This window comes from Psittacula echo (genome assembly GCF_963264785.1).
Source record: "Psittacula echo genome assembly, chromosome: 8".
Classification (NCBI taxonomy): domain Eukaryota; kingdom Metazoa; phylum Chordata; class Aves; order Psittaciformes; family Psittacidae; genus Psittacula; species Psittacula echo.
This window is the reverse complement of record NC_137744.1, coordinates 9,927,500-9,953,517: the sequence shown is the minus strand read 5'-3', so window position 1 is coordinate 9,953,517 and position 26,018 is coordinate 9,927,500. Positions and strand designations below refer to the sequence as shown.

Below are 26,018 nucleotides of genomic sequence, written 5' to 3'. Positions count from 1 at the left end.
GGTGCAAGCTCACTCATTAAGCTGTGGAATGGGATGATTATGTCTGAGCCTACACATCTCTAAATGCTGTCAAGGTTAAAGTAGTGTTTAGAGCCTGTGTAAGGCACCTGCAGCTTTTTTTAAAGCCCAAATGTGTCAGTTTCTGTCTGTGGTGAGCCTGAAAATGGAAATTAGATGCCAAAATAATTAAGGTTGGGTTTGGCTTTTTAATCTTACCTTCTGCTATGCAGACTTTTTACTCCTACAACAGGAAACCCAGAGAAATGAAGCAGCATCATAAGACACGCGCTTCACTGAACATTATTTATGTACTTCAGTGCCTCCCTTGCCAACTATAATTACCTGGGAGTAACTTGGGAAGGTCTAACAGCCAGGTACAGATCTCAGGAATCCTGTGCTGAAAACCACATCACCATATGCTAAGAAAGTCATAGAAGACCTTCTAGTCAAAAGCAAAGTTCAGTGAAATCAAGCCATCATCAGACTAAAAATCACATTATGGCTTTTATTCTAAAATAATTTTATTCTATCAACTTTAATTCTAAAAGCCATAATGAGGGAAAACCATTAGTACAACATAAACCATCTTTCCTGGAAGAAAATACTTGGAGACTTTCTTCTTTCAAGATACTCACCCTCCAGAGGAATCCTATTACTGATGCCTGTTGTTCTTCACTCAGACTGGATGTATCCTCTGACTAAAGAGCACATAAAGAGCTCGCTGACATACTCTCTCAGGAGCCACAGCACTACAAATAGAAGCTGTCCAATGTGTATTATTAATGAGTAGTTATCAGAGGATCTCGGGCTACAGCCAGACAGGAGTTTGACTGTGCTGTGATTCTTTAGAGAAGATGAACCCTCAGCCAGGTCAGATCCCTCACTTCCCCCTCACTCTTTTTCTCCCCTGTGCGAAGATTTGTGATAAAACATTTTGTCACAGCAGCCAGGGTTTATAACAGCTTTACCCAGAAGACAAAGGGAGCCATACGAGGAGATGCTGGGTAGAGGCACAAAAACCTTAAACATCTAAAAAGGGCAAAGTGAATTTTGCTTTAGTACCAGTGAGATGTTATTAAAAGAGCTCAGAAGCACACATATTGGCAGTTGTTAGAGCTGCAGTACAAGCCTCAGAGGTTCGATTTTCTGAGTGGCTACAGCTGTACCACCTTCTAAATCCTTGGGTCCTGATTTATTCATGGCATTAGGAATGCAAAATGCAAGCAGAGGGAAGTAGGCCAACAAGAGAATAGAAAGCAGGGACACAGAGCAACCAGTCTCTTCATTCCAGCTGAAAACAGGTTGAAATTATTAACTCTTCCAGAGCAAGCTCTCTCTGAAAGAGCAACACAGCCTGATGTGTAAAAATGCATGAGTGAAGCTCTCCCCACAAAATGAAATCAGAATTAACAGAAACACAAAACAAAATACAGCTTCAGAAAATGAATTCAGCTTAACCCTAGCCCGAGGCACTTCCATTTGCAGATGCATAATGCTCAGGCCAATGTGTCTGACAGGGGAGGGGTTAATGGCTTTGATCCTGTGACCCATGGGCCAGATGTTCAGCTGGTACAATTCAACACAGATCCATTAGGAATGAGCAGAGCTATTCCTGCTTACCCAGACAGGATTCTGACCCTGTACTTTGAAATCCTATTTAATACCCAATCAGAGATTTTTTTCCAAAGGGAAAGGCCTCCCTTTTTGTGAGCATCTAAATAGACTACTAGAAAAGCTGCAGAATGTTGGTAAGCTGAGGTGACCATTGCCCTGGCCTGTTTGTAAGATTACAGAACTCCTACATTTTAAGTATGCAGAAAGCTCCTGAGAAGGAAGGCCAGGCAGGAACTGGAGCAAGTCATCAACTTTTACTGATGGGCAGACAGGACACAAACCAGCATTCCCTGAGATCAGATGATACGAGAAATTTGGACCTTGAAACAGCATCCTCTAGAAAGAAACCACACACTTGAGAACAGAGCCCGGTGACATGAAAGCATGTACTTACTTTCCAGTGAATTGTATTGGATATAATCCTGAGGAAGGGTGCAGGCCCGACCTAAGCTTAAATATTCTGGGATGCACTGACAAAATGAACGTGAGTCTTAAACGAACTTTTCATCCTGTATTGTTCCTATCAAACAGTACCACAAAGCAGTTGTTCCTGCTGCAGTTTCATAGCACATGCATACAGGCAAGCACCTTACAACAGACAGAAACACACACTCGAGGTAAATCATCTATTTGTCACCTACCAGGAAACAGATGGGTCTTGACTAATTCTGGTTTAGTCCTCAAAGCAGATGCTGTGGTCAGCCAAGACTTTAAGCATATGCTTGTAATAGAAAATAGTCTACAAATTTTACCACAGGGATTAGATGGTAAGGAACAAGTAGGAAAAAACTGAAAACTAAATAGAGCAGCACATTTCTCCCTGAAAGGACCGTCCTTGCATTGAAGTCAGGTATTTTGAGGAAAAGGAAAATAAATGTCCAGATGTGAAAGATGACAACAACCCCCAAGGTGTCCAGTGCCTAAAAGTCAAGTGCCCAGTAATAGTAGGCACATCATTGCTACGTGGGAAGGCTTTTAAACAGCCATCTTGACCAAAAAGCTGACATTGCAGGAAACTTGTCTACCCCAAGACTTTATTTCTGCTCCTCTCAAGCATCCAGTCTATGCTCTTGAATGACAAAGTTGTACAGACTTTGTTTAAAGACTTGTAACACAGGGCATAACAAAAGACCTGTGATGCTGCAACAAGTCTGCCATAACATGATTCAATTTTCTCAACTAAACACCACCCTCAAGGGAAAAACTGATCTCAGAAGCCAGTAACTCTACAACATTCAGTACATCCTAAAGGATTCTGCTATAAGCCCCTTTAAACACATTTACACAAATTCTTCAGAATCAAGGCACCTTTTACAACTGAAATGAAACCTCCAGCAGGCAGGAAATGAACTTCCAACCTGACTGGAACACTACAGAGCTTTCCTCCTTCCACATCAACTCCAACCAGCACCCCAGTAACAAAGTCTTCCTGGCGAGGAACGATTCTTTGAGATGCTCTGTATTTGCTCCTTTGCCATACCCAGGTCTGTAACTGGGTCCATGTCTTCACACCTGGGGCTGTCAAACCCTCCAGCCCTATTCCTATATGGAATCCCAGTGTATATGAAAGTGCAAGTCTAGTCAACATCTGAAGACAACAGTATGAGTTGTCCTTAAGAAATGCAATACACAGGCTTTCCTGCATAAGTACCAGCATTTCAAATACCTTTCTGAAGATATTCATAGTATGAATGATGAAAACTCAAATTTTCACAGAAAAATCATAAAACCAACTATGGAGCTACAGAGCTGTCCTCCTTCGATTCTTAGCTGAAACCTTTAAGGAGTCTAACAAACAACAGGCAACAGTATGACAGGGATTGCCAGCCAGTGGTGGTGGAATAGTCATCAGCCAAAAAGCTGAGCTGGTCCAAAACAACAGGGCTAGCCTTTAAAGGAGATAAATGCTTATATGTTAGGAATACATCTTAAAACACAGCAACAGGGGGGAATTTGTAATGTTTCTTCTGTTGAGAAAATATAATCAAATATAATCCAGATTTTTGAAGATCCATTTCTGTCAACAGAAATTAGCAAACAGCCCCTACACAGGCTGGAGTAACACAGCAGGATGAGAGAGGGCAATACTTCAGTCTAAGCAGATCTCTCTGCAAATCTCTCTCAAGGTCTTCAGTGAAAGATTTTCTTATTCTCCGGAATGAACATATAGAGAGACATATATATACACATATGAGAGGATGGAGAGACCTAACATATCGTTACCACTTCTGGAGTCACTCTTAGGATTGATTACTGGAATGAAGTACAGATTAAAGTGCAAAATTCAGTGTACTCTGACCCATCTTTCAAGTTGTTATAACCTTGTTTTACAACAGTGAAACAAAGTTTACTCAAATTTTGAGACTCAGTTCAGCTTCACCCAACTTGTACTCAGTGTTACAATGAAATGACAGGAGAAGGTAAGTTTTGTAGCAAAGTTCCTTCAAAATAACACATTTGAAACATTTTACAGAATATAAATTATATCTATATGTACACAGATAATATACAATACATACAGAGCTAAAAACTACATAAAGGAAAGCTGTGTTTGCACTTAAAAAATGATGAGCCAGTGGCAACAGTTTTGCTGAAGTCCTCAATAAATCACCAACTGAGCACCAAATCTTCCAGTTGCATTAGAAGAACTTTATACGTAGTTTTAGCATAAAGTCTCTTCTGGAAGCTTCATACCGAAAGTGAACCTCTGGAAGGTCAGTTTGGTCAGCCTGCTTAAAGTCAGTATGTATTTGGAATTGGAAAACTCACAGTGCTAAAATCCAGAATGTATACGGGATTCCTGAAAGACTGATTCAATTGTTTCTCATTACCTACTGTTGAGGAAGGCAAAGGTTAGGGATCAGCATTACTTACAAATGAAGCAGCATTGCTCATTGTGATTTTGAGCTGGAAAATGTTTGTTTCTCAATCAAAGCAGATACTCCAACAGAGAAAAATAAGGATGAAAATTGTGGATGATACATAACATCTGAGCTCAGCAGTTTCAGACCAGAGAAGTTCAGCCAGGACAAGAGGGGGTTCAGTATTAGTGAGCCAAGGCAGCAGCCACAAGCACTCAGCATTCCTTCTGTGTCTTCACATTCCTAAAATAGATGTCAGTACAAAAATGCAGACAAGGGTAATTGCTCTGTTTCTCTCTTCTGAGGAAGGAGGAATTAGTGACACAGTCCATTATATTCTGCTTTCTTGTTCCACATGATACAAAGGCTCTGGCAAGTCCCAGGTCACATTTCCACATTCCCTGCTTTATTGCGAGAGGCCTGGGAAACACGACTGATGCTGCTTTCAATAAAGACCTTCAGGCCCTCTAAACCTCTTGCATAGAGGTATTCCAGATACCAATTCCACTTCTTTCCCTATAAAAACAGAAAGAATAGTCAGATGTGCAGGACACAGCTTTGTCTCTTAGGCCATTCTGAAAAGGTCTGCAAATATAGTCTCTCATACTTTGACAATATCCATCCTAGTCTACAGGTATAGACGGTCACATCCTGTTTCCACATGCCCAAACTTATCAGTTATGAATTACACATTCTTAGCTTGAACATGACAAATTGTGATCATCATCTTTAATTCTGAAGATGTTTCTAAATCCCAATTCCAAAAAGAACAAAGTCTTTTGGATCAACAGTGAAGATGACAGGAACCGAATTAACCTCGATATTAAAGCCTTCCTTCCCATCACTAGTGGCAATTCCTCCAGATCAGGTTTGAAGTGCACTGTGATATAGGAAACTAAACAAACTGCCACTGTACTCACTCAGCAGAGGATCCCTGCTCAAGCTGTAAAAGCTACATATCCATCTCAGAAATTTAATATTAAGTTTGTTGATAATAGAAATTCTGCTTCAACTACACCAAAAATAGAACTTGTTCTAGAAAGAACAATAAGCAGTGTTGTCCTGATACTGCACTTGAGTTATGGAGAAGACCATTACCCACAGATGAGCAGATACAGAACTTCTCAGATGTTGATGTTCTCCTGTAAAACACTGAACCAAAATCTACAGGTGGAATTTTCCCCTTTCAAAATTTTCATAGAGTATTTGTGGAACTGGTGAATATTCTCACCGCATCCGCTCCTACACAGCAGCTGAAAACTGCCCATTTTCACTTCATTAAAACAAGAAATCTTACCTTAATTAAACTGAAGTTGAAGGTGGTATCATCTGGCCAAGCCTTAAGGAGAGGGAATAAAAACAGTATCAGGTCAGATAAAAAGTACATCCAGAGTTGCTGGGCCTCTGCTTAGTCCCCTCCTAAATTAGGGATTGTAGGTGTGCAAATATATTCAGAGATTTTTAAATCATGCTTCAGACTGGGCTTCTAGCATCGTAGCACGTTCCACAAGTGACCAGGTAATGTGAGACCCTCTTGCCCCATTGCTGCAGCATTACTGGACAGCAACAGAAAGCATTTATTTAGGCAACTCTAACCATTGTCTCTCTGCAGTGTAAAAGCCACCCCCCATCAAAGCATTACGCATAGATGAGCAAGAGGAGAGAATCTACTACATTTAGATTATTGCCTGTGTTCTCCCAGTGTGCTGCAGAGCAGTGCCCTCTGGTGCTCAATACTGATGTGCTTTAGATGGCACTGCTGCTAAGTATTTCTTCTGGTTTAAGACACACATGTAATGCTGCCAAGCAAAAGCTAGTTTGGTACTGCAGGAGGAAGAAAGCAAAGATTTTCCCATGTGCACCTGTATACGGTTGAACTATGTGTTTCTTGAATTTCTGCAGTTTAACTGTTTAGGTCATGCTGCCTATTTTGGGGGGCCTGATGCACTATTGGGAAACTTTTCCTGAATTAATAATTTCTTTCCTTATTTAGCTATTAGTTCTATCTTCAAAAATTATAAGCACGAGTTCACATCTAGAACAGTTACATTCATGATTTCATACCACACAGAGACTATACAAATTATGCCACTGATCAGACACACACACACACAGAATGCCAGAGCAGCTTTTGAAAGCCCAGTTGACTCCACAAGTCAGCTACAGTGTTAAGCCATGTCTCTAGAGAAACTGTCAAAACAACATCCAGTGCTGCCAAAGGCCCAAACATTGGCCTTCACCATTACCTGCTGCAGGAACTGGACAGCATAGCCTATCATGGCTGGGTGATAGACAATGTTAAAGCTGGTTTTGAATTCCTTCACTCCAGTTTTGTTCAGCAGTTCATCATCCATACAAAGACCCTGAGGATGAGTATCCTTCTGGAATGCATTGGATGTCCATAGACAACCCACCATAGCTGTTATGTACTGGTTGTACTCTTTGTATGTCTCACTGCTGAACCTGAATTGCTGTATTTCCTGAGGGACAAGAACACAAACCAAAAAATAATATCCTTGAAGCAGTTGTGTGCTCCCTCCAGTCTTTAAAAGAATGTCATCATACCACCTCCCCTCCAAACAACCAAACTCCTTGCTAAGGTCTGTTCCAGCACATAAGTTTCTCCACAATACCTTTTCAGTGTGCTCATTTTCCTTTGCAGCCACCAAGTTGGCTCGATACCTGAGAAAAACAAGCAAACAAACAAGAAAGTTAGGGGCCTGTAAGTTTTTACTACCTACCAGTGTTGAAAATAAGCTGGAGGAACATATTAAGAAAGCTTATTTCCTATACAAGAGAGATCAAACTTTACTGATAAAAACAAGAGAGATAAAAAAGAATTCAAAGGGACCTTATCACTTAGCCTTCCCAGGCAGACCAGTGACAGCTATTAGCCTCTTAAATGATTAAGACATGACCAGTTTCCCTGAGACAGTCACCTTATAAAGGCAATACGTAACTATTGATATGCAGCCTTAAAATCAGTGCATTTTAAAGAAAGGAGTCTTTCACTAAGCACAAGAACAGAAGCACTGTAAGTAATGCAACGTGACAGCTGCTCTCTATAAGCAGCACTGGCTCCTCTTATTTCCCAGAGATCATCCTGTCATGTTAATTACCCCGCAGATTCCTTAGAGAAAGAGGCCACATGGAGAGGCCTGTGCCAGCTGTCAGCAGTTGGCTGCTCTTCTAACATGCAGCCACTGGAACTAACAAGGCCAACAGCAGCAGCCATGTTGGGGGGTCCTGCAGAGCTAAACTGTGCTGTCTTTCCACCGGAAAGCAGCACAAGGCAGTCCCAAAGTCCAAGAATTTGGAGGCTGCAGAAGTGCTTCCTACTCAGCCCATGTAAGCTTTTCCTTATAAATTCTGTAGTCTAGTGGTCAAAGCAAAGGAGTGAGCAGTTGTTTACTACCAGTGATTCCAGCTGGCTGATAAGTTCTCTCAAAACAATATAGGAACTCCTTCCTTCACATTTCAAAGATATGGAAATAATACTAGGAAATACATCAAAATCCTGCTATTTTGGATAATAGACTGAAAAAGAAAAAAAAAAGATGAAGTAGGAACTACAGCTATAGCATCCTTTATCATGAAAGCTCAGCACAGCTGGAACTTCCACCTTTGCCTTGCATGGTAAGAAAAAGATGATGAGATGATGATAGTTTCATTTCCAAAAGATTCAAAGAGAAAACAAGGAGTCCCTACAGCCCACACCATTTGTAGTACCTGTACATAATGTAGCAGAGCTGATTCAAGTTGACAGGATCCATGCCAAGGAGCACTGGGTAGAAAACTCCAGCAGGAGGCATTATCAACAAAGGCATATTGTACTTCAGATATACGTCACACACCTGTAAGAATGAAGCAAATCGAGGCAGATTAATACTGCCATTAAACAGCCCCAAAGGCTTTAAGAGTGAAAAAGCATATGATACTCCAATTCCAGCCAGCTCCAGTTACTTCACCTAGGAGGGAAGGCCAGGGTGAAGCAATTCCATTTCCTTCTTAATATGAGATATATCATCAGTCCACATCTCAGTCTCTGCTTCAACCACTTAGGTATACCGTACGTTTTGTCATGGTTACTTAGAGTCAAACCTACCCATGGAGATCAAATGGCAGTAAGAGAGAGGACATGAGGAAACTAGAGAATAGGCTTAAGCCTATTTGATGCTCTTAGTTTGTCTCCAAGACAAACTGGGGAAAGCTTCATTTTTTGAGGAAAAAAAAAATAATTCAGGATATGTTGTTTGAAACTAAAGTGAACATTGTTCTCCTCTATAAATCAGCACTAAAAGAGCATGTTATGCCATATTGTTTCTTCCTCTTCCCTTAAGCCAAAGTTCATCTCGATTTAAGAGCAACCACTTTCTCGCAGCATATTTAGTTCTGCCTAAGGATGCAAGAGCAACAGTCATCACCTGTAGATCAACCAAGTATTTGGAATATCCTTGCATTTAATCAAAGTTCTGTAAACTATGAGGAAGATGTTTTCATGGTCTAGCTCAAAAAATGCAAACATCCTTTGCGTGTACTGGGATTTTGAAAGCCAGAAATGAACAGGATACGTACAGTCTCATAGAATTCAAGAATGAAGTACAGCAAGAATGTATGATTGCTTTCCAAATGCAAGGCAACCGTAGAGATCATTCCAACAAAGTGGATCAGTTCAGCCACTGTGTTCACTAGTCCAGAAAAGGTTGTATTCCTGCAGCAATGACACGACACAATGTGAGTATATACACCTCTCTGCAGGCAGTAAAAATGAAAAGCAGTAAAAAAGAAATTGAAGTTTATCCTTCTGCCCCACAAGCATTCAGCAACACGAATTTGTTCTTCAATATATCCAGTAACATATTGTTACCAATGTTACTACAAACATGACCCAGCTGTCAGTGCTACAAGGATTTGACTCCTGGAAATTTCAATCTTCAGTGTCAACAGAAATCTTTTTAAAGAAAAAGAAGAGCATTGACAATGGCTAATGGATTCAAACTGAAAAAGGGAAGTTCAGGTTAGATATAAGGAAGAAGTTCTTTACTGTGAGGGTGGTGAGGCACTGGTACAAGTTGCTCAGAGAAGTGGCAAATGTTCCATCCCTGGCAGTGTTCAAGGCCAGGTTGGACAGAGCCTTGGGTGACATGGTTTAGTGTGAGGTGTCCCTGCCCATGGCAGAGGGCCTGGAACTAAATGATCTTAAGGTCCTTTCCAACCCAAACTATTCTATGATTCTATGACAAGGTAGCTTACAATAGAGCAGAAACACTACAACATTATTAACCTTCTAGTTTTTCTTTATGTTGGTAACAGGGTTAAATTATATCACTAAATACACTAGTGAACAACGCACAGAACACTGCACTTATTTCAGACAAACTTACAAAGAATGGGTTTGGGAGTCAGCTGCTGAATCCAGATGAACCATCTGCCAATTTAACCAGTTCTGCAACAGCCTTTTCAGGCTTTCAAGAACACTGCACTGCAGAGGCAAAACCAAGAACAGGTTGATAACAATTTACAGAAGTGACTAATACTAAACAAGAAATGCCATGACAGGTGATGTATGCAAGGAAAGATATCAAGTTTGTCAGGACCACAAAAAGCAGTGAGGTAACTGCATATCCCCTTGAACCGAATGTATGCATTACACAGCTTTTCCTGGAGAACGTGCGCTTCAAATATTGAGTTAAAATCGCAACAAATAATTGCAAACCAACTACTGTCTTGTGTACCCTCATTTCTTTTTATTTCCAGTGCCTTAGCTCAATTCCAGTCAAAAAAAAAAATAAAAAAAAAGAAAATATCTTAAAGGCACTCAAATTTCCCCAAAAGTTACATTGTAAGTACATACTTTACCCTCCTCTGGGCACATACCTCCCCAAAAGTCCCCTGTACAATCCCTCAGACTGCTACACCTGGTAAAAGTGCAGATACAGTAACAAGCAGAACTAAAAAGCCGCTGTATTCACTTAAATTACCTTAAAGTAAAGGGATGATGTGAAGAAAAGCTGTGCCAAGGGATCATAGAGATGGGATTTCATCTCTGAAATGAAATGAGAAGACAGTATATCATCTGTGGACAAATTCTGTCCTTCAAGATCAGACACTGCCCAGAGGATCACACATACCATACATGCTGTTGAGTGGGATCCAACTCACAAGCCTGAGGATTTGTGATCGGCAACACAAGCCATCCCAGAGAGGAAGGCTCCGATACAGGAACTCTTCACAAGGAGCAAGTCCCTCCTACAAAGCAGAAGATGAACATTCAAAAACTAATCTCATCTGCCTGCACCTTGCCACGCTCACTTCACCCTAGAGAAAGAAAGAGGCTTACACCTCCTTCCTACCGTACAATTCACCAGGACATTCAAATTATAACTCTTAATATCATTCTTAAACTACCTTTCCTGTAGAAAACAAGGTCATCTTCAGAATATTGACTTGCCTTAGGAATCTGTTTTATTACTTGAGACACTATCACTTCTCAGAGGTACTGCTTGAAATAGGTAAGTCCCAAAAGTAGCATAAGGGAAGACATCATGAAACCCTTTGCTTCCCCAAAGCAGGCACTTACATGCAAGAAACACTGTGCCCTGCAGAGAATTTCCAGGAAGTCCCTGAATTCTTCTTCATTTTGGCTATTCTCAACCACACACCAAGTACACTCTAAATAGGAGAGAATACTGTATTCAAATATGAGCACAGCAAGAATTTGCACAATCAGAAATGAAATTCAGTTCTCATTCAATAGGTGTTTTAACATTATGTGATTATCAGATTATCACTATAAATCTGAATAGCAAAGTACCATTACCAAAAGGTGAAAAGCCTCAGACATCCTTCACTTCCCTACCATATACAAGGTAGTATTAAGTTCCTACCTTCGTGAAGGGTCTGGCCCAACCAATAATAGAGTCTCAGGTAAACAGATTCATCTTTGGTGCAATTCATGTAGTGAAGCAATAAAGGGTTTGTTAACACTGAACCCATCCTGGAAGGAAACTGCAAGAGAAATGAAGAAAACAAACAAACAAACAAAAGAGTTATTGAGTATTTATATCAGCAAATTGCCAAAGAAATTCATTCTACCAGAGCTGTCCAATCCGTTTAACCAGTAACAAGAAAATCTCCAGGACTCATTTGTCAAGCCCAGGTAGGACTAGATGCTCTGTTAGAACTAGGTAGCCCACACACTGTTCACATACAAACTGGGGTTAGAGGTATAACCTTTGATCTCTCAAAACATTCAGTGACCTCACCAAGACCTTCCAGAAACTCACCTCTAGATGGTGGATATTCTGTAGGAGCTGAGGAAAGGTCTGCAGCAGCTCCACTGGAAAATACTCATCTGTACTGTACAAATCAGCGTTCTTTTCCCTGGCCCCTTCTAAATGACTTCTGTTTGTACTGCTTGCAGGAATCACCAACTGGGCATTCCATTTCTTTAGAAAAGAAACACAAAAGAATAGCAATGACTGTTTCCAATGCAATCAAGTGCAGTGTTTCCATAAAGACCTCATTTTTCAAGAAAGGCTTTCATTATAATGGGAATAGTGGATTTCTATATAGCTCCTCCACCCTTCCCAGTGTTGAAATAAAGCCTGACTCCCGTTATTTGCCAATATTCATAATGAAAACAGCTCCTTGGCACCTTCTAAGGTCTACCTTAGGCCCACAACCTACCCTTTTCTGTGACCGAGGTTGAGCTGTGCCTAAAAACAGTGGCTGGGGCACTGGAGAGTTTTCCAGCCTTCTTTGCCTTATTGTTTTGATTGCTTCTTTCCATGGGCCATCTGCATTCTTAAAGTAAATCTGAAAACATAAAGCAGATATCTATGCAAGAAGCCAAACTAAGACAAAGTGACAGAAAGATCAGTTTCTATTCTGATAAACGTCACCACAGCATTTATACACTCAACACTGCTTGACAGACCAAGCAGCAGTGGTCCTCAGTTTCATTACCTTTTGCCTGTAGTTCAATAGTTATGCTTCTGAAATGATGTCCCCCTTTTCAGAAGAGATCTCTAACACTTCAGATTTATAATCCCTATCCAGATAAATCAGTAATTCATACAGTAAATTTTAAGTATACATTAAAATAAAAATTACCAAGGTATGCTTATACCAAGTTACTGGGAAGGCTTCCCAAACTCAACATCAGTGATATCCACCAAACAGAAGAAAGCAGTGAGTAACCAAATTCTCAAATTAACCTAGATACTACAGAAAATAAAAATGGGAAAAATGAACCCAACAACTTTTCTGCATAAAACTTCTTTTCTGTCACTTCAGTTGCAATCAGTTTGTAAATTCTGAGTGCTAAAGCATTGCACAAGTATTCATGCTGGTTTCAGCCCAGGTAATCAAGGTTTTGTCACAAAAGTTAATATAGTGTGCCCATAAAAAACAGTTGAGGATGGTTTTGGGTTTTAACCGTCACCACTAAATCATGCTACAGCTTAAACAGAAAGCTCAGTACAAACAGTGTTGTAAGTATTGCTTCCAAGTAGACTAAATCTAACTCCTTACCTTTGTTTTTGCAGGAAGGGTTATGCTCACCAGCTCAGGACAAAAGAGCTTGTAAAGTGATAGCAGAGCCTGCAAATGAGACCTCATTCCCTGCCAAATGAAGAAGAAGAGGAAAAACATGTGGGGTATGTTTTTATTGTAGAAAACCACATACTGTATTCTAGAAGCAAAAACCCACCACTGATTAATAAAAGCTTTCTAAAGCTAGATGTCAGTAAGGGACCATAGATGAACAACTGAAAATGAAAGGAAGAGCTGAAACTGTCAACGAAACACCATAGGAAGAGGATTGAAGAAGGAACTTTCTGTAATCATAACTAATAAGAAGGAATTTAACAAGCAAAACCATCTGCCATCTAACCGCTCAAAAATATATTTTTTTCTAACAAAGATCACAGACCCTCCACAATCTTATATTTGAGTTATTTTTGATACCAGTTGAAAAAGGTTATCAGAAAATTAAAGATGTTAACACATAAATGAAGCCACCTCTTGCTTCAAGGATTTTACTGGCATAGGCATAAAATGTATACCTGTGTACATGTCATTGTATGTCCTCACAAACACAAATGAAAACTAGGCAGACACGCACAAGACAGACAAGCCCTGATGCTATAAAGACTACAACGTACAGTTCCAGTCTAACCCTGTCCTCAGACACTAAGCCCCTCTGCTCCAGTCTTACAAGCCACATTATTAACTACAGGTCAAACTCTACAAGATTCGAAATAAACTCACCATTTTTGCTTGGAGGTCAAGCAGTCTCCTAACCCGAAAAGGCTTGACTGGAGATACACAATTAAGAACATAATGGATTTTAAAAACACTGTTTCAGACACTTAAGCAAAAATTAAATACCCTGTTTATTATAGAAAGCCATTGCAAAAGAAGCAGAACCAGCCTTATTCCTAGGCTAATAGACAGTTTCCAATTCAGAAAATGCTACACGTATCCAGCTGAACTACAACTACCACTCATACCTCTGCCTAAAAAGCAATATATTGTCTGGTCACTGCATTAGCTCCATCGGAAGGAAAGTTGATGCCAGCAAAGAGAGTAAGAAACAAAATGGTATTCCACCTCATACAACTTGATTGACTCACCATTCTCCTTCCTGGTGAGCAAGTAGAGCACATGGCAGACGTAGGGGCACTGCAAGGAAAAGGCAGCAATGAACTATCCTGCTGGTGCTGCTGACCAGGACACACTAAAGCAACATAAAGGATTCACAAGCTAGTGTTGGTTTATCCAGTTGACTGCCTCAAGTCATCCCTGTGTCCCCATGGAGCAGAGCATACTCTACCGCCCTTAGCAAATAGCATGGTTTTTAAGTGTCACACGTGTCAATTTTATTTAGAAACATTATCTGCACTATGAGCAGTCCCTATAGCAATCAAGCTGTTCAGTGAGCTTGAATCTTGTTATGGGAAACATGGTCTGGACATTTTAGGAGTCAGCAGTGGAAGTACAATCACATTTCTAGTAAGAAAGGCACCTGAGAATCAAAATAATTCATTAGAGCTTCTATAATTGAGGCTGTAAGGGGCTTAAACCACTTTCACACCAACTTTTGTGCACTTCCCAATTGGCCCATCGTGCCTGAAAACACTGTTTTAAACAATAGAACTTAAATCCAGTTTTATGAAAAGAATATAACTAATGCTCACCTAAAACCATTAAAAACTTTGCAAGAAATATAGCTCAATATAACTTCTGAGCTTTCCGACCACAAAATATCCTAAACTGAAAGAATAGCTGCTTAACATGACCACCCAGATCATCTTAATGTGAACTGAATCCAAACACTTCAATATTCCAGGACCTGGGTTTTACAGTTGTCATATAAGAGAAATGTCCTGATTGTTCATTTTCATTTAAGCTACATTTTAAATCAGTTAAGTAAAATGGCATTGAGAGTGTCTCACCTTTAAATCAACATTGCTCTAAAAGGTTGTTTTCTTTTTGCCCGAGGTATGCAAGTCAGTTTCACCCCAGAAGCAGGAGACTTCACCTGCTGATGTGTGACACCAAAGGCATTCCCAGAGATGCAGCAGCACAGTTACTCTTGGGAATTTAGACCAAATATATTGTCACTCTGATGCAAAACAGCAATTCTTTAAACAACCAAACCACGGCATTGAAAATGAAATAATCCACCAGTACCTCCCTGGTTCTGAAGCTAAATCACCCAGCAATCTTCAAATGCAAAATGAAAAAAAACAAAATAAATTCCAGGCATCAGAAAATGGTCTCTAACCAACAGCTACTCCAGACTAATTCTAAACATTAACATGAATACTACTAATGAATATTTAGGTTTTTGTCAATTCCATATATTCTTCAGCTCTTCTTACCATCTTCTCCTCTTGCAAGAAGAAAAAGAAGAAACCATAGAGGGCACGAAGGTCTTCCTTGTGATCAATGAAGTCAAAAACTGTGATCAGCCATCTTAAAAAAAGCACCTGCATAGAGGAAAAAAACCCCGTATTACATTAAGTGATGGGCAAACGCCAGCCAGACTAGTCACTAGTCAGTTTAACAGACAAAATCATTAAGGATACATGCTACTCTCAAGGACAATGTAGGTACAGATGAACAGAACTGGGCTAGTAAAAATGTGCAAGAATGTATCCCAAGAACATCAACTGCCAAATCAGAATGGAAAAAGCAGCTCAGTTCTGAATATGTGATGACCCTCAGATGTGATCTGAGGGCCCCTCACTACAAGAAAGACGTTGAGGTGCTGGAACATGTCCAAAGAAGGGCAACAAAGCTGGTGAAGGGTCTACAGCACAAGTGTGTTGAGGAGCAGCTGAAGGAACTGGAGTTGTTTAGTCTGGAGAAAAGGAGGCTCAAGGGAGACCTTATCACTCTTACAACTTCCTGAAAGGAGATTGTAGCAAGGTGGGGGTATCTTCACACAGAAACTGTGCAAATTTCCACTCATATAGTGTCCTCTGTTCCCACTGCTGTTCCAGCAATGGGAGTGTCTGCCAATCTTCCTAAAGGGCAGTATCTCTATGTAAGAACCTCTACATTAAAACCTCAGGATTTTTGCTTCCTGAAAAAAAAAAAAAATCTGTCCTCATCATTCCTGTGCAGAAGCAATAAGTGCTGTAAACATTTACTGAGTTACCTGGATGTTGCTTGAGCATTTGCTAACACAGAGCCATGATACAGCTGAAACCACAGAAGTTTCTGGTACTACTGACTCTGGAATCAGGCTCTTCAGTAAACGAGTATTCACTGTATCAACTGGAAAACAAACAATTTAGAATAAGATGGTGCTTATGAACCGGATTCCCCAATATGGTTCTGCAGCTTGGCTCAAAATTCCCCCTGGACAAGACTATGCAGCACTTCACTGCTTAAAGTAAGAGGGTACATGAATCTAGTAGGGACGTACCCACACCTCAAAATGATGAGAAATATTTCTTTCCAGCTTAAAGAAAATGGAATATTGAGTATTTTAATACTGAAACAGCTTTTAGACTCTTGGCAAGACAACCACAAGTAATACAAGCTTCTGGTAATACAACTAATTTCTCAGCAAGAGTATATGACTGTAAGCCAAACACCAGCAGATCAGTGTTCTAGAGAGAAGTTAAATCAAGAAAAGCACAACACTACTTGCATAATGGAAAAAGAATCCTGTATGCTCCTCTGGTATTCAAAGGGAAAGTTTAGGGGTTTTTTTTTCATTATTTAGAAGAATAAATGTTGGCTGCCATGTCTAAGAAAGCAGCATGAGATCTGCCCTCACAATGCTGAAATGATTGTTAGGACAGCATTTTAATTTGGGCAATTTTCACTAAAGCATCAAGTCAGTTCGTTCAATTATTTTGATCTTGGGTAAAAGAAAGCTACACTAACAGTTACAACAAGGAACAGACACAATGTCACACTTTCAGCCTTTCAGACACCTGCAACTCTGGAAAAAGGAAACCAGCTTTTCAATAAATATTTGTAACAAGTAATTGTATTTTTGGGACACCACCCTCCTGGAGCAAGAGCTGAGGTTATTTTTAGTGTGAACTCAGGAATTATACTGATGCATCTCAAAGATTAATTGTATACTGAAGTACCTGACAGTACAGTCCCCATAAACACATTAACTCTAGCAGATTTGATTGGGGGGTGGGGGGGAATAAAAGACATACACAGAAGACACATTAACAGTATAAAAACATTTACCAAGTTTGCCACTGAGTGCTGTGCTTAGCAATATGTTAAATGCCTCAGGGGGTAACCCTCTTTGCAGGGCAATGCTTTCCACAGTAGCCAAGTGTCTCTGCAGAGCACTGCTCCTTTTCAATGAGACGCAGTCTTGAGCTAGGGAAAAAAAACCCAAAACAACAACAAAAAAAAAACACAACATGACAAACCAGGATAAAAAACTTCTGAATCAAAAATGAATCATTTAAAACTTCTCTGAACTGTCCCTACAGCTATTGGTTTTTGTTGGGTTCATTACATATTAACAGAAAGGGAAAATCCTTTTAAGACATTAAAGAAATGTTACAAAGTTCAGGCATTATAGAGGGAAAACAGCAGATAAAATTAGATACTTTAAAAATTATTATTGCTGTTATTAAGAATTTAGTTGTTATCTTTTCAACCTTAGGCAGCTAACCTGAAAGCTGCTCTTACCTTTTGCAAAGTAGCTCAAAGCTGGCTCAAGGGAGTCTTCTTGCTTGCTGTCATTTTCCTGGTCATTGAGAGATTGATGATCCTGGACAGTCTTTTCAGGGTCAATTCTCCCTATTTTTAACCATGCAGAGAGATCAGACTGGCTTTTCTGGCGATGTTGCAAAGGCTCCTTTGGGGTCTTAGAACTCTTACTTTGCAGCATCTTTTCAGACTCCGAACTGAGATTGAAGAATTTTACTCATTTGTCACATGGGTTCCAATCCTTCATTACAAAGAAGCAAGAAAATAGATAAACCTCCAACAGCTGAGGAACATCAGAGAGCCAATTCCCTGCAAGAAAAGAACAGCTTTTAGAGGGATTCTGCATAATGTAACAGCATAACTTCAGAGGAAGTCATTTAGAGCCACCTGCCCCCCAAAGGGTCATATAGTATACTCAGAAGATGCACAGACAACAGCATAGCAAAACTCCGTTCTTTCTTTGATTCAAAAAGGGAAGAGAACAAATCACAGGTAAAAGTTAACACAAACTCCTTTCAATTGTAAATGCTATGATAACGCTTCATATAGGGTTTTGACCTGAAACCTAACATAATCAGATACTTAGCAAAACACAATCCACAATTTTTCTTCCAAGTTTTGTTACACATATTACATATGTCAATATAAACAGTCAACACATCATGCTTTCCTGAAAGCAATGTACAGATTTTAGATGATCATAACAACACTTATCTCCCTATTTTACAAAATTTGGATTCTTCTGCAACCTTTTTATGTAACAGCCAAGATTGAAAAACGTATATTTTTGGTAAACTTCCCAGTGAAGCAGAAGAGCTACCAACACTGCAGAACTGCCTAACTCTGGGTGAAATGCAACCATGAAAAGCAGCATTTTTCCCTCAGTACACTGGACAGATATACCTTTTACCCACAAAATATAAAATTTTGCTACAACTTCCTGGATTTGTTAGTATGATGCATGTCCCTGGATTACTGGAGCCTATCTTTTGCTTCCAAGCATTCTTGACACAATAGACCAGAATGATTTTCAACTCATACTCCCTCTTCAGCTCTCACTTTCCTAGGACTTTAGTATCATCCCTATTTTCCTATACATTTGTCACTAACTTCTCCGTGCAGCATACCAAGAACAAATCTCTGGCTAGGAATGTCAAGACCTCCTCTGAAGCACACGTGATATACACACACAGGGTACTCACAGTTACAAATGACAACTACTGACTTCAGGTGAAATGTAACCCCCCAGTATTAAAGGACAATACTGAACACATCACAACTCACACAAAGATGTGTTACATGATGGTGACCAAGAATAACTGAGATGCTTTAGAACACTGAAAACTCCTGATAGCAACTACCTCGTTCTTGGATTGACATGATTACAAGAGTTACAGAAGACCGCAAACACTAGAACCTTGCTTGTTGCATCTTGAACCACCTGAGCATGCCCTAAGTGGTTCAGGAAGCAGAGCAAGCCAACAGCCCTCATTTATCACACCTGGAGTCCAGCAACAGCTTTCTCACAGACTCCTTGGCATCTGCTCCACCCGGTTTTATGAGTTTATTTAGTTTTCTTTCGTCTTGCAGGATTTCTATCACAAAAGTTTGGTGGGTTCGAGCAAGTCACCAGACTTTAAAGCAGAACTACCAGACAGGCTGTAACACCAGTTCTTACTAACAGCGAGCCCACCACCGCACAGCTCCTCAGTACTAGGCTCTTCTACACGGATATTGGGCGCGAACATCCTCTCCCCTCCTCCCAGCCGACACGCTTCTCCCTCCGGCTCCCCACAGCGGCTACTCCCGGAGGCCCCGGCAGAGCTGACGCGGCCCTGAGGGAACGGAAGGCGACAAGGCCCTCCTGGACCAGACCCACCGCCGCGCTTGGACACACCGGCTCCGTAACCCCAAAGGCGGCGGCCGCTGCCGGAGTAAGAAGCCGCTCCGGAGCTATCCCTGCTGCCATACCCAAAGACCCGCCACAGTTACCTCACTTAGCGCCAGCGCCAACCGCCCTTCAGTTCAAACCTCAGCGCATGCGCACATCGGCCGCACAAGGCGGGCCCGCCCCTCGGCGCCCCTCCTTTTCCTCCTTTTCCTCCTTTTCCTCCTTTTCCTCCTCCTCTTCCTTCCCACCTCCTCTCCTCTTCCTCCTCCTTTTCCTCCTCCCCTTCCTTTTCTTCTTTCTCTTCCTTTTCTTCCTTCTCTTCTCTTCCTTCTTTTGTTTTCCTCCTCCTCTGGGCGTGAACGGCGGCGCCACCGCCGTGCCCAGGGTGGCTCTGAGCATGCGTGGAAGCGGGAGGCAGATGGCGGGGGGGGTATTGGAGCGCGAAGTTATTGGAGTTGTGAGAGGGTTGATGGGATGTGATGGTTCTTTTTGTCCCGTTTTTAACAGCGGGTGGAGATGTTGGGCAAGTCCTGCGGGTGGGTCAGCAGTTTTGGGGAGCCCTGAGGTAGGCTGCAGGACAGGCACCCCTCTTCTGTTAGATCTTGCCCCTTATCACGCTGCAGTGGGAAAGCATGGCGCTAGGAGGTGCCTGTCCTCAGTAATGGGGTGAGACTGAAAGGACTGGATCATAGAATTCGGGCTGGAAGGGACCCACAAAGGTAATCCAGACCAACCCCCTGCAATAATGGGCTTGGGGATAAAAAGAGTAAGTGGGCGTCGTTGTCTTACAAAGGAACTGAATCGGTTCTTGGTGCCTTATCACCTCGAGCAAGCAAAGATGCTTCCACAAATAGTTTGCCGATGCTGGGGGACGGTGATGGAGGTCAACCCAATATAGATAAACAGAGAATTCTTGTTAACTGTACCCAGACGGGTTTTGTATTCCTCCCTAATAAAGATCGTGTGGTCACTACTGCAGGTCAGTAATTTATACTGCTGCAAATGTGAAAAGGGGAATGTTCTCCAGAATTAACTTACAGTCTGATGTTTTTGCAAGGATAAGTTTTGCTATGTGGAATACTCTTACATTTGTTATTGCGGCATCTATACAGGTCTCACTGAGGAATGTTACAAAAGGCAAACACAAACACTTGTAGCAGAGTTAGATGCATGTATCAGGGGCAGCTGGCCAAAAGGCTGTAACAATTCACCTCAATTCAACTCAAAAGTTGAGTACTTTGAGTAGGAAAACACATCATGGTGGGGGTTGAGTGGGTGATACTTGCTTTTGAATTAAAAAGTGATTAATAACTTCAGCCAGGGCATGGTAGATTAAATGCATTTTGGAAAGTAAATCCTGTATACATTTGGGATGGCCTTGAGGTAGTCTGTAAAGGTGAGAGATTATCTAAGAAAGGTGGCCTGTTCATAGTGTCCTTTGTGCAGGGTGCATATCTGGTAAGAGAGAAATAGTCACTCTTAGGGGCTCTAGGAGGAAGATTTTTCAGCATATATATAAAATACACATATATTTGGGATTACAGCTGTTTCAGCAGCAAACTAGAAGGAAACTGGATATACTGTATATGAACATCCATCATTAATTCTTATAGAGACATAATACGTTTTTCTGGAGTTTTAATATCTTTTCTTGCTGACACATTGTACTGAAGCAGAAATTTATCTGACACTGTTTCATCATCAAGCGTTTGTTTTAAATGCCTGTGGTTATTAATGTAAAGCCCAGTAATACTCAGATGGCTTTGATCCTGCATCACCTTGTCTTCCCCTGAAATCCCCTGATACAATTCTGCCCATTTTAGGGGCAATGTTTGAGCACAGGAAAAATACTTTCAAATGTGTCTCTTGGGAAAAAAATAGGTATGTTTTTTGCCAGGACATTTTTCTCCATATTTCAAAAAGTTTATTTTTGTGAGGAATTAAGAAAACAAGGAAAAACTAAAACCAGACAAACATCAAGAACAGTCTCAGAGGTAACACATGCTTCTTATGACACTCTCTAAGGTTTCAGATACACAGGGATTCAGGCTCTGGTGAGAGGACTTCCCCCAGCTCACCAAAGCTACATGGGATGAACAGCGAGGTACCTGGACATGTTCAGACCCTCATCTATCAGCAATAACCAACAATTCCATAAAGCTGCAGTAGCTGTGGAGAAAGGAATCTTGTTCTTGCAAGAAAATAGGGAGCAGGATGCTATTTGCCAACAGCAGACAGATCTTTTGAGTTCATTGAGCAGTTCTGCTCCCCATCCCCTCACCAGGGATCCTTACTTTCTGCCAAGAAGGGTAAAGAGGTGCCATTTCCTTGTGTGAAGTGGGCAAAAAATGACTTTTATCAGGCCACTGTCCCAGTTTTAGAGCCTCTGCAAAGTGTGGAAGTTGAGAAAGACGTAAATAGTGCATCCCATGCTTTCCCTAGATGTCCAAAGAAAGGACCGGGCACAGAGGAAGCAGCGGCTAAGGGATCCCTCTCTCAAACACAACAACAGCACTTTTATGCTTGGTAAGGTTCTTTCTCCCCTTGACTATGGAGAAGGAAACAGATTTGTGGATGGGGCTACACAAGCCAGCACAGGGTCACCCTGATTATGTTCTACCCAGCTGCTGTTGCTGAGCCTGCCATGTAGCAGAAGTGCTTCCAGGCCAGGTTTCAGCTGTTACGAAAGGTGTGTTCTTCCCAGTGCAGCAGTGTCAAGCTAGCATGATTACCTGTCCAAGTCTTTGCCTATGCTCTCAGGCTGGTTTTGCAGCTTCTGCTGAGGCCAGCATACTTCAGCCAGGCTGTTCACTGCCTCCAAGCTATCCCAGTGAAAGCTAGCTTGTGTTTATCTACATTGCAAAAGCAAGACTACAGTGTAGACATACCACGTGTCTCTCAGACCCCAAGTGCAACTTTATTTAGACAGACAAAAAAATATAAATAGGTAAATAAAAAACAATTTTTCTCTGGGTGATTTTCAGGAGAGAGCTGCCTCGAGGGTCCGTATTTCTCACATGCACTCAACTAGGATACCTTCATTTTGCCTTTCTCAGGAGCTGCTTCACTGATGAGTGGCTGTTCATCCCCATTCACTGACAGGATCCTCTTTTCTGGTGGCTGCTCCTCTGGCTGGCGGGCAATCAACAGGCGACAGGTAAGCAGGATCCCAAAGACTAGAGCATGGGCATAACGCTTGAGTGGGTCCCCCACTAGCTGGTGGAAAAAGAGCACAGCCAGCACAAGGAGAAGGAGGAGAAAGTTGGCCACATCTTTGGGACGGCCAGGCACCAGTGTCATGACAATGCCACATGCCACTTCTAGGGCACCAATGCTCTTGCGGAGGAGGATGGAGCTGACTCCCATCTTCTTCAGCATGGGGAGGGCCCGCACATAGCTTTTGTATGCTCGTTTCTGAAATCAAGCAGTAAGAGTAGAACACCACAATGTGAGAAAGTAAAGGCAAAGGTGAATTCCATTTAAATAGATTGCTGTATAGTATAACCTAAAGATTACTTCATACATCACTCTCTGTACCCCTAAAGCTTCTGTTGGGGGGATATTAATACCATCAGCTTGCAATTCCCCCTTTATAAGTTGCTGCCTCCTTGCTAGAAAACAGTACTGCAGCCTAACACCCATGTCTGGAGCTAGGACCAGGCCAGGTGTACCCTCTCCTGAAATCTGAAGTTACTATTGCTGGAATTAGCAATGCAGAACCATGTTGTTAAAAAAAGAAGTACCACTCTCCAGGAGTAGCTAGTCCCTAAGTGAATAACACACCTAGTCCCTGCAAAGCCAAGGGACATCAAGGAAAAAGAGAAGTCTCTTTCTACCTCACAGCAACTTACAATATCCTAGTGTTTAGGGACAGTACAATCTTAGCATGGGACTATACATGAAAGCTGAGATCTAACAACCCTATTTTGTGCTTTGTGATCCTTTCTTTCCTCAGATGAAAGCAAACTGACCTGTGATATCCTCTTCTTCCTGGTTTATGCTGGGTTTAGAAGCAGTGTAAGTTGGAAGACAGCCTCCTTACATGGCTGTCTTATTGTTTCAGAGAAGAAACAGCCTCTGTCCTTACACACATTTAAGTTCTTGCATTTGAACATTAGGTGCTTGTGGGCTTATTGGGTTTGTTTGTTTCTCTTCTTTTTCAATTATTTCCTTTTTTATATATTTTAATAAAGCTCCTCGCTATTGAGACAGTGAAATTATTTCCACTTACACTTGAGTATACTTCCCTGTGGATACTCTTGCCACTGTGCTCTCTGCTTTCTAATCAGGGAGAGGGAAACGGAAGCCAAATCTCGGGTACAGAGCTGTTCAGCTCCCACAGGCACTAATCACATTGTAGATTTACTTCCATGTGGTTTTGGAAACCTGCACTAGAGGCACACAGAACTTCCCTACTTCTCTGTAAATTTTTCTGCTTTCTCCTAAGAGGAGCTGGCACTTCAAAAATACACAGCATCATCATTTTTGCTACCAAATAATTGAAGATCTCATGACACAGTTACTCCAAGTTAATTCATTAATAAGGATGGATTTTAAACCATCAGTGGATAAAATCTCTCCTCAGAGCACAGTACAGTTGTGAAAGATACAGCTCTTTAAAGAAATGCACTATCAGCATGTCCTAGAGTACTCTGGTATTTGAAGTATTTTAATAGACAAACTAGTGTGTCTGGTTTTCGCTGAATGAAAAGCTTCAAGTTTGGTGTTGCAGGTAGATAACAGAGGTTCTCTTATTTGCCTGGGGCAAGAAGCCATGCTTATTGATGGGCAAGACCAGGTTTTCACTGTCTCCATTAACCTGACAGACCACCCTGGTATGCAGCATAGCAAAAGCATGAAAGCCTAATGAGCCGTGAACGTGTTACAATATGAGCTATTAAGAATGACAGAAGAACGACTGTATAACATCCAGTGCCTCTGTGTTGTCTTTCTAAAAATGGAGATCATTCCTAACTGTAGGCCTGACTCTTGGTAAAGCAGAAAGGGATAGGGAAGTGAAATATTTTACAGAGCAAGGATTTTGCAATGCAAAGGCTCACTGCTGTTTTCTGTCCCTTATGTACCAGAAGCTTAATAGCTTTGTTTCCTGGGCATTTCATCTCTGTTTCTTGCTCCTGAGTCTCTTCTTGATGATGCCCCTCTGTGAGATCCCTGTGCTGGGCTGCAGATGAGGCACTGCGATTCAGATGTTACTTGAGAGCTAAGCAAAAGCAGCTGGGCAGGTGGAGCAAGGGGAGAGAACAGAATGTGCTGGAAACTTCCAGCGCTGTATTTTTAAGGGGCACAAAAATTATACCAGTGCTTTTCAGCCACTGCAATGAATGTGACAGGGGCCAGCAGGAGCGTAAACAAACATGGACAAGGCAGCAGGATGTGGCAGCTGCCTGCCTGCAGCTTGCAGTCAGCAAAGCTCTGCAGCAGGGTTGGCCCTGGGCAGGGATGAGCGGCACTTGCTCACCAGCTGGGAAATGCACACAGTGACTTCTCCATCCTCCCCTCACCCCTTTCCATTAGGCAGAAGGAGGAGAGGCTTATTTCCCAAGCTAATGATAAGGTGACTATTAATAGTATCTTCTTCTGCCAGCTAAGAATCTCAAAGCATTTCACAGGCATGAATTAATCCCTGCTCAGCCTGGTGAGGTAGGGACGGTCAGTGTCATTATCCTTGCTTTAAAGCACGGAGTTTTGAGCATGACAGTCTGGCTGCCAAAGCAGGCATCTGCTTTTCCTACCCTCAGTCCAGGGGTAGGTATTCCCCCAAGGACCAGCTATACCTGCCTGCTGCATATCTGGCACTCCTACAGACCTTGCTTTTCAGAGACCCTTACATCCTCATATTTTGCAGGCATTGGTGTGCTGTGCTACCCTGTCCTCCTTCCCTCCCCTCCACAAGAGGTTTCCCCATGGATACACTCAGAGCCCTTCGAGAGCTGCCAGGATATCCATGGCAGTGCGTATTACTTGTGTTTGCGTCCATCAAACAGAGAGACAGATAAGCTTCTTCCCTCTCCACCCATCGCTCAGTGTCCCAGAGCAGTCATCCTCAGTATATCCTAGTGCAAACATTGTTTCTGCCACAGGATTGAGGGGAAGACAGCCCCCGTGTTTCTCCCTCCATGCTGCCACTGCCGTACTCACCATCTCATTGTAGGCATCTCTGCTGAGCCGAGGGGTCAGTTTGATGGTCCCCATAAAGACGAAGAAGAGCCCCAGGGCCACCGAGAGAGCGACTATGGTGATGGTCCTGGGGGATGCCATGGAGGCGCTGGGAACCAGTCCTAGCGAGGCCTTCTCGCTGTGGCTGCCCGCGCGAGCGGGAGGCTGTCAGCCACCATTGAAGGAGATGAGGAATAAAGCTGCAGAGGCAGCAGGATGTCAGCGGGAGGGGGATTCAGCCTCCTCCGCTCAGCAACCTCCGGGTCCTA

General features: G+C 41.9%; 2 protein-coding genes across 2 annotated transcripts; both read right to left on the bottom strand.

The window, feature by feature from the left end:
- Positions 1 to 4,859: 4,859 nt before the first annotated feature.
- CENPI (centromere protein I) lies at positions 4,860 to 19,650 on the bottom strand (the record flags this gene model as incomplete). The annotated part of the gene is made up of 23 exons (XM_080624470.1): positions 4,860 to 4,991; positions 5,773 to 5,814; positions 6,722 to 6,955; positions 7,109 to 7,157; positions 8,205 to 8,329; positions 9,051 to 9,186; positions 9,860 to 9,957; positions 10,457 to 10,521; positions 10,607 to 10,724; positions 11,056 to 11,147; positions 11,363 to 11,483; positions 11,762 to 11,923; positions 12,165 to 12,293; positions 13,011 to 13,100; positions 13,749 to 13,795; positions 14,114 to 14,162; positions 15,365 to 15,472; positions 16,147 to 16,265; positions 17,205 to 17,342; positions 17,661 to 17,878; positions 19,183 to 19,276; positions 19,360 to 19,516; positions 19,579 to 19,650. 23 exons carry the CDS (start codon positions 19,648 to 19,650, stop codon positions 4,860 to 4,862), a joined length of 2,595 nt encoding a protein of 864 aa, XP_080480596.1.
- A 2,949-nt stretch (positions 19,651 to 22,599) lies between these two features.
- Positions 22,600 to 25,856, bottom strand: TMEM35A (transmembrane protein 35A; the record flags this gene model as incomplete). The annotated part of the gene is made up of 2 exons (XM_080625098.1): positions 25,732 to 25,856; positions 22,600 to 22,986 (listed from the first exon to the last, which is right to left on the bottom strand). The coding sequence occupies exons 1-2, from the start codon at positions 25,849 to 25,851 to the stop codon at positions 22,600 to 22,602; spliced, it is 507 nt and encodes a 168-aa protein (XP_080481224.1). The 5' UTR covers positions 25,852 to 25,856.
- Between the last annotated feature and the right edge of the window lie 162 nt (positions 25,857 to 26,018).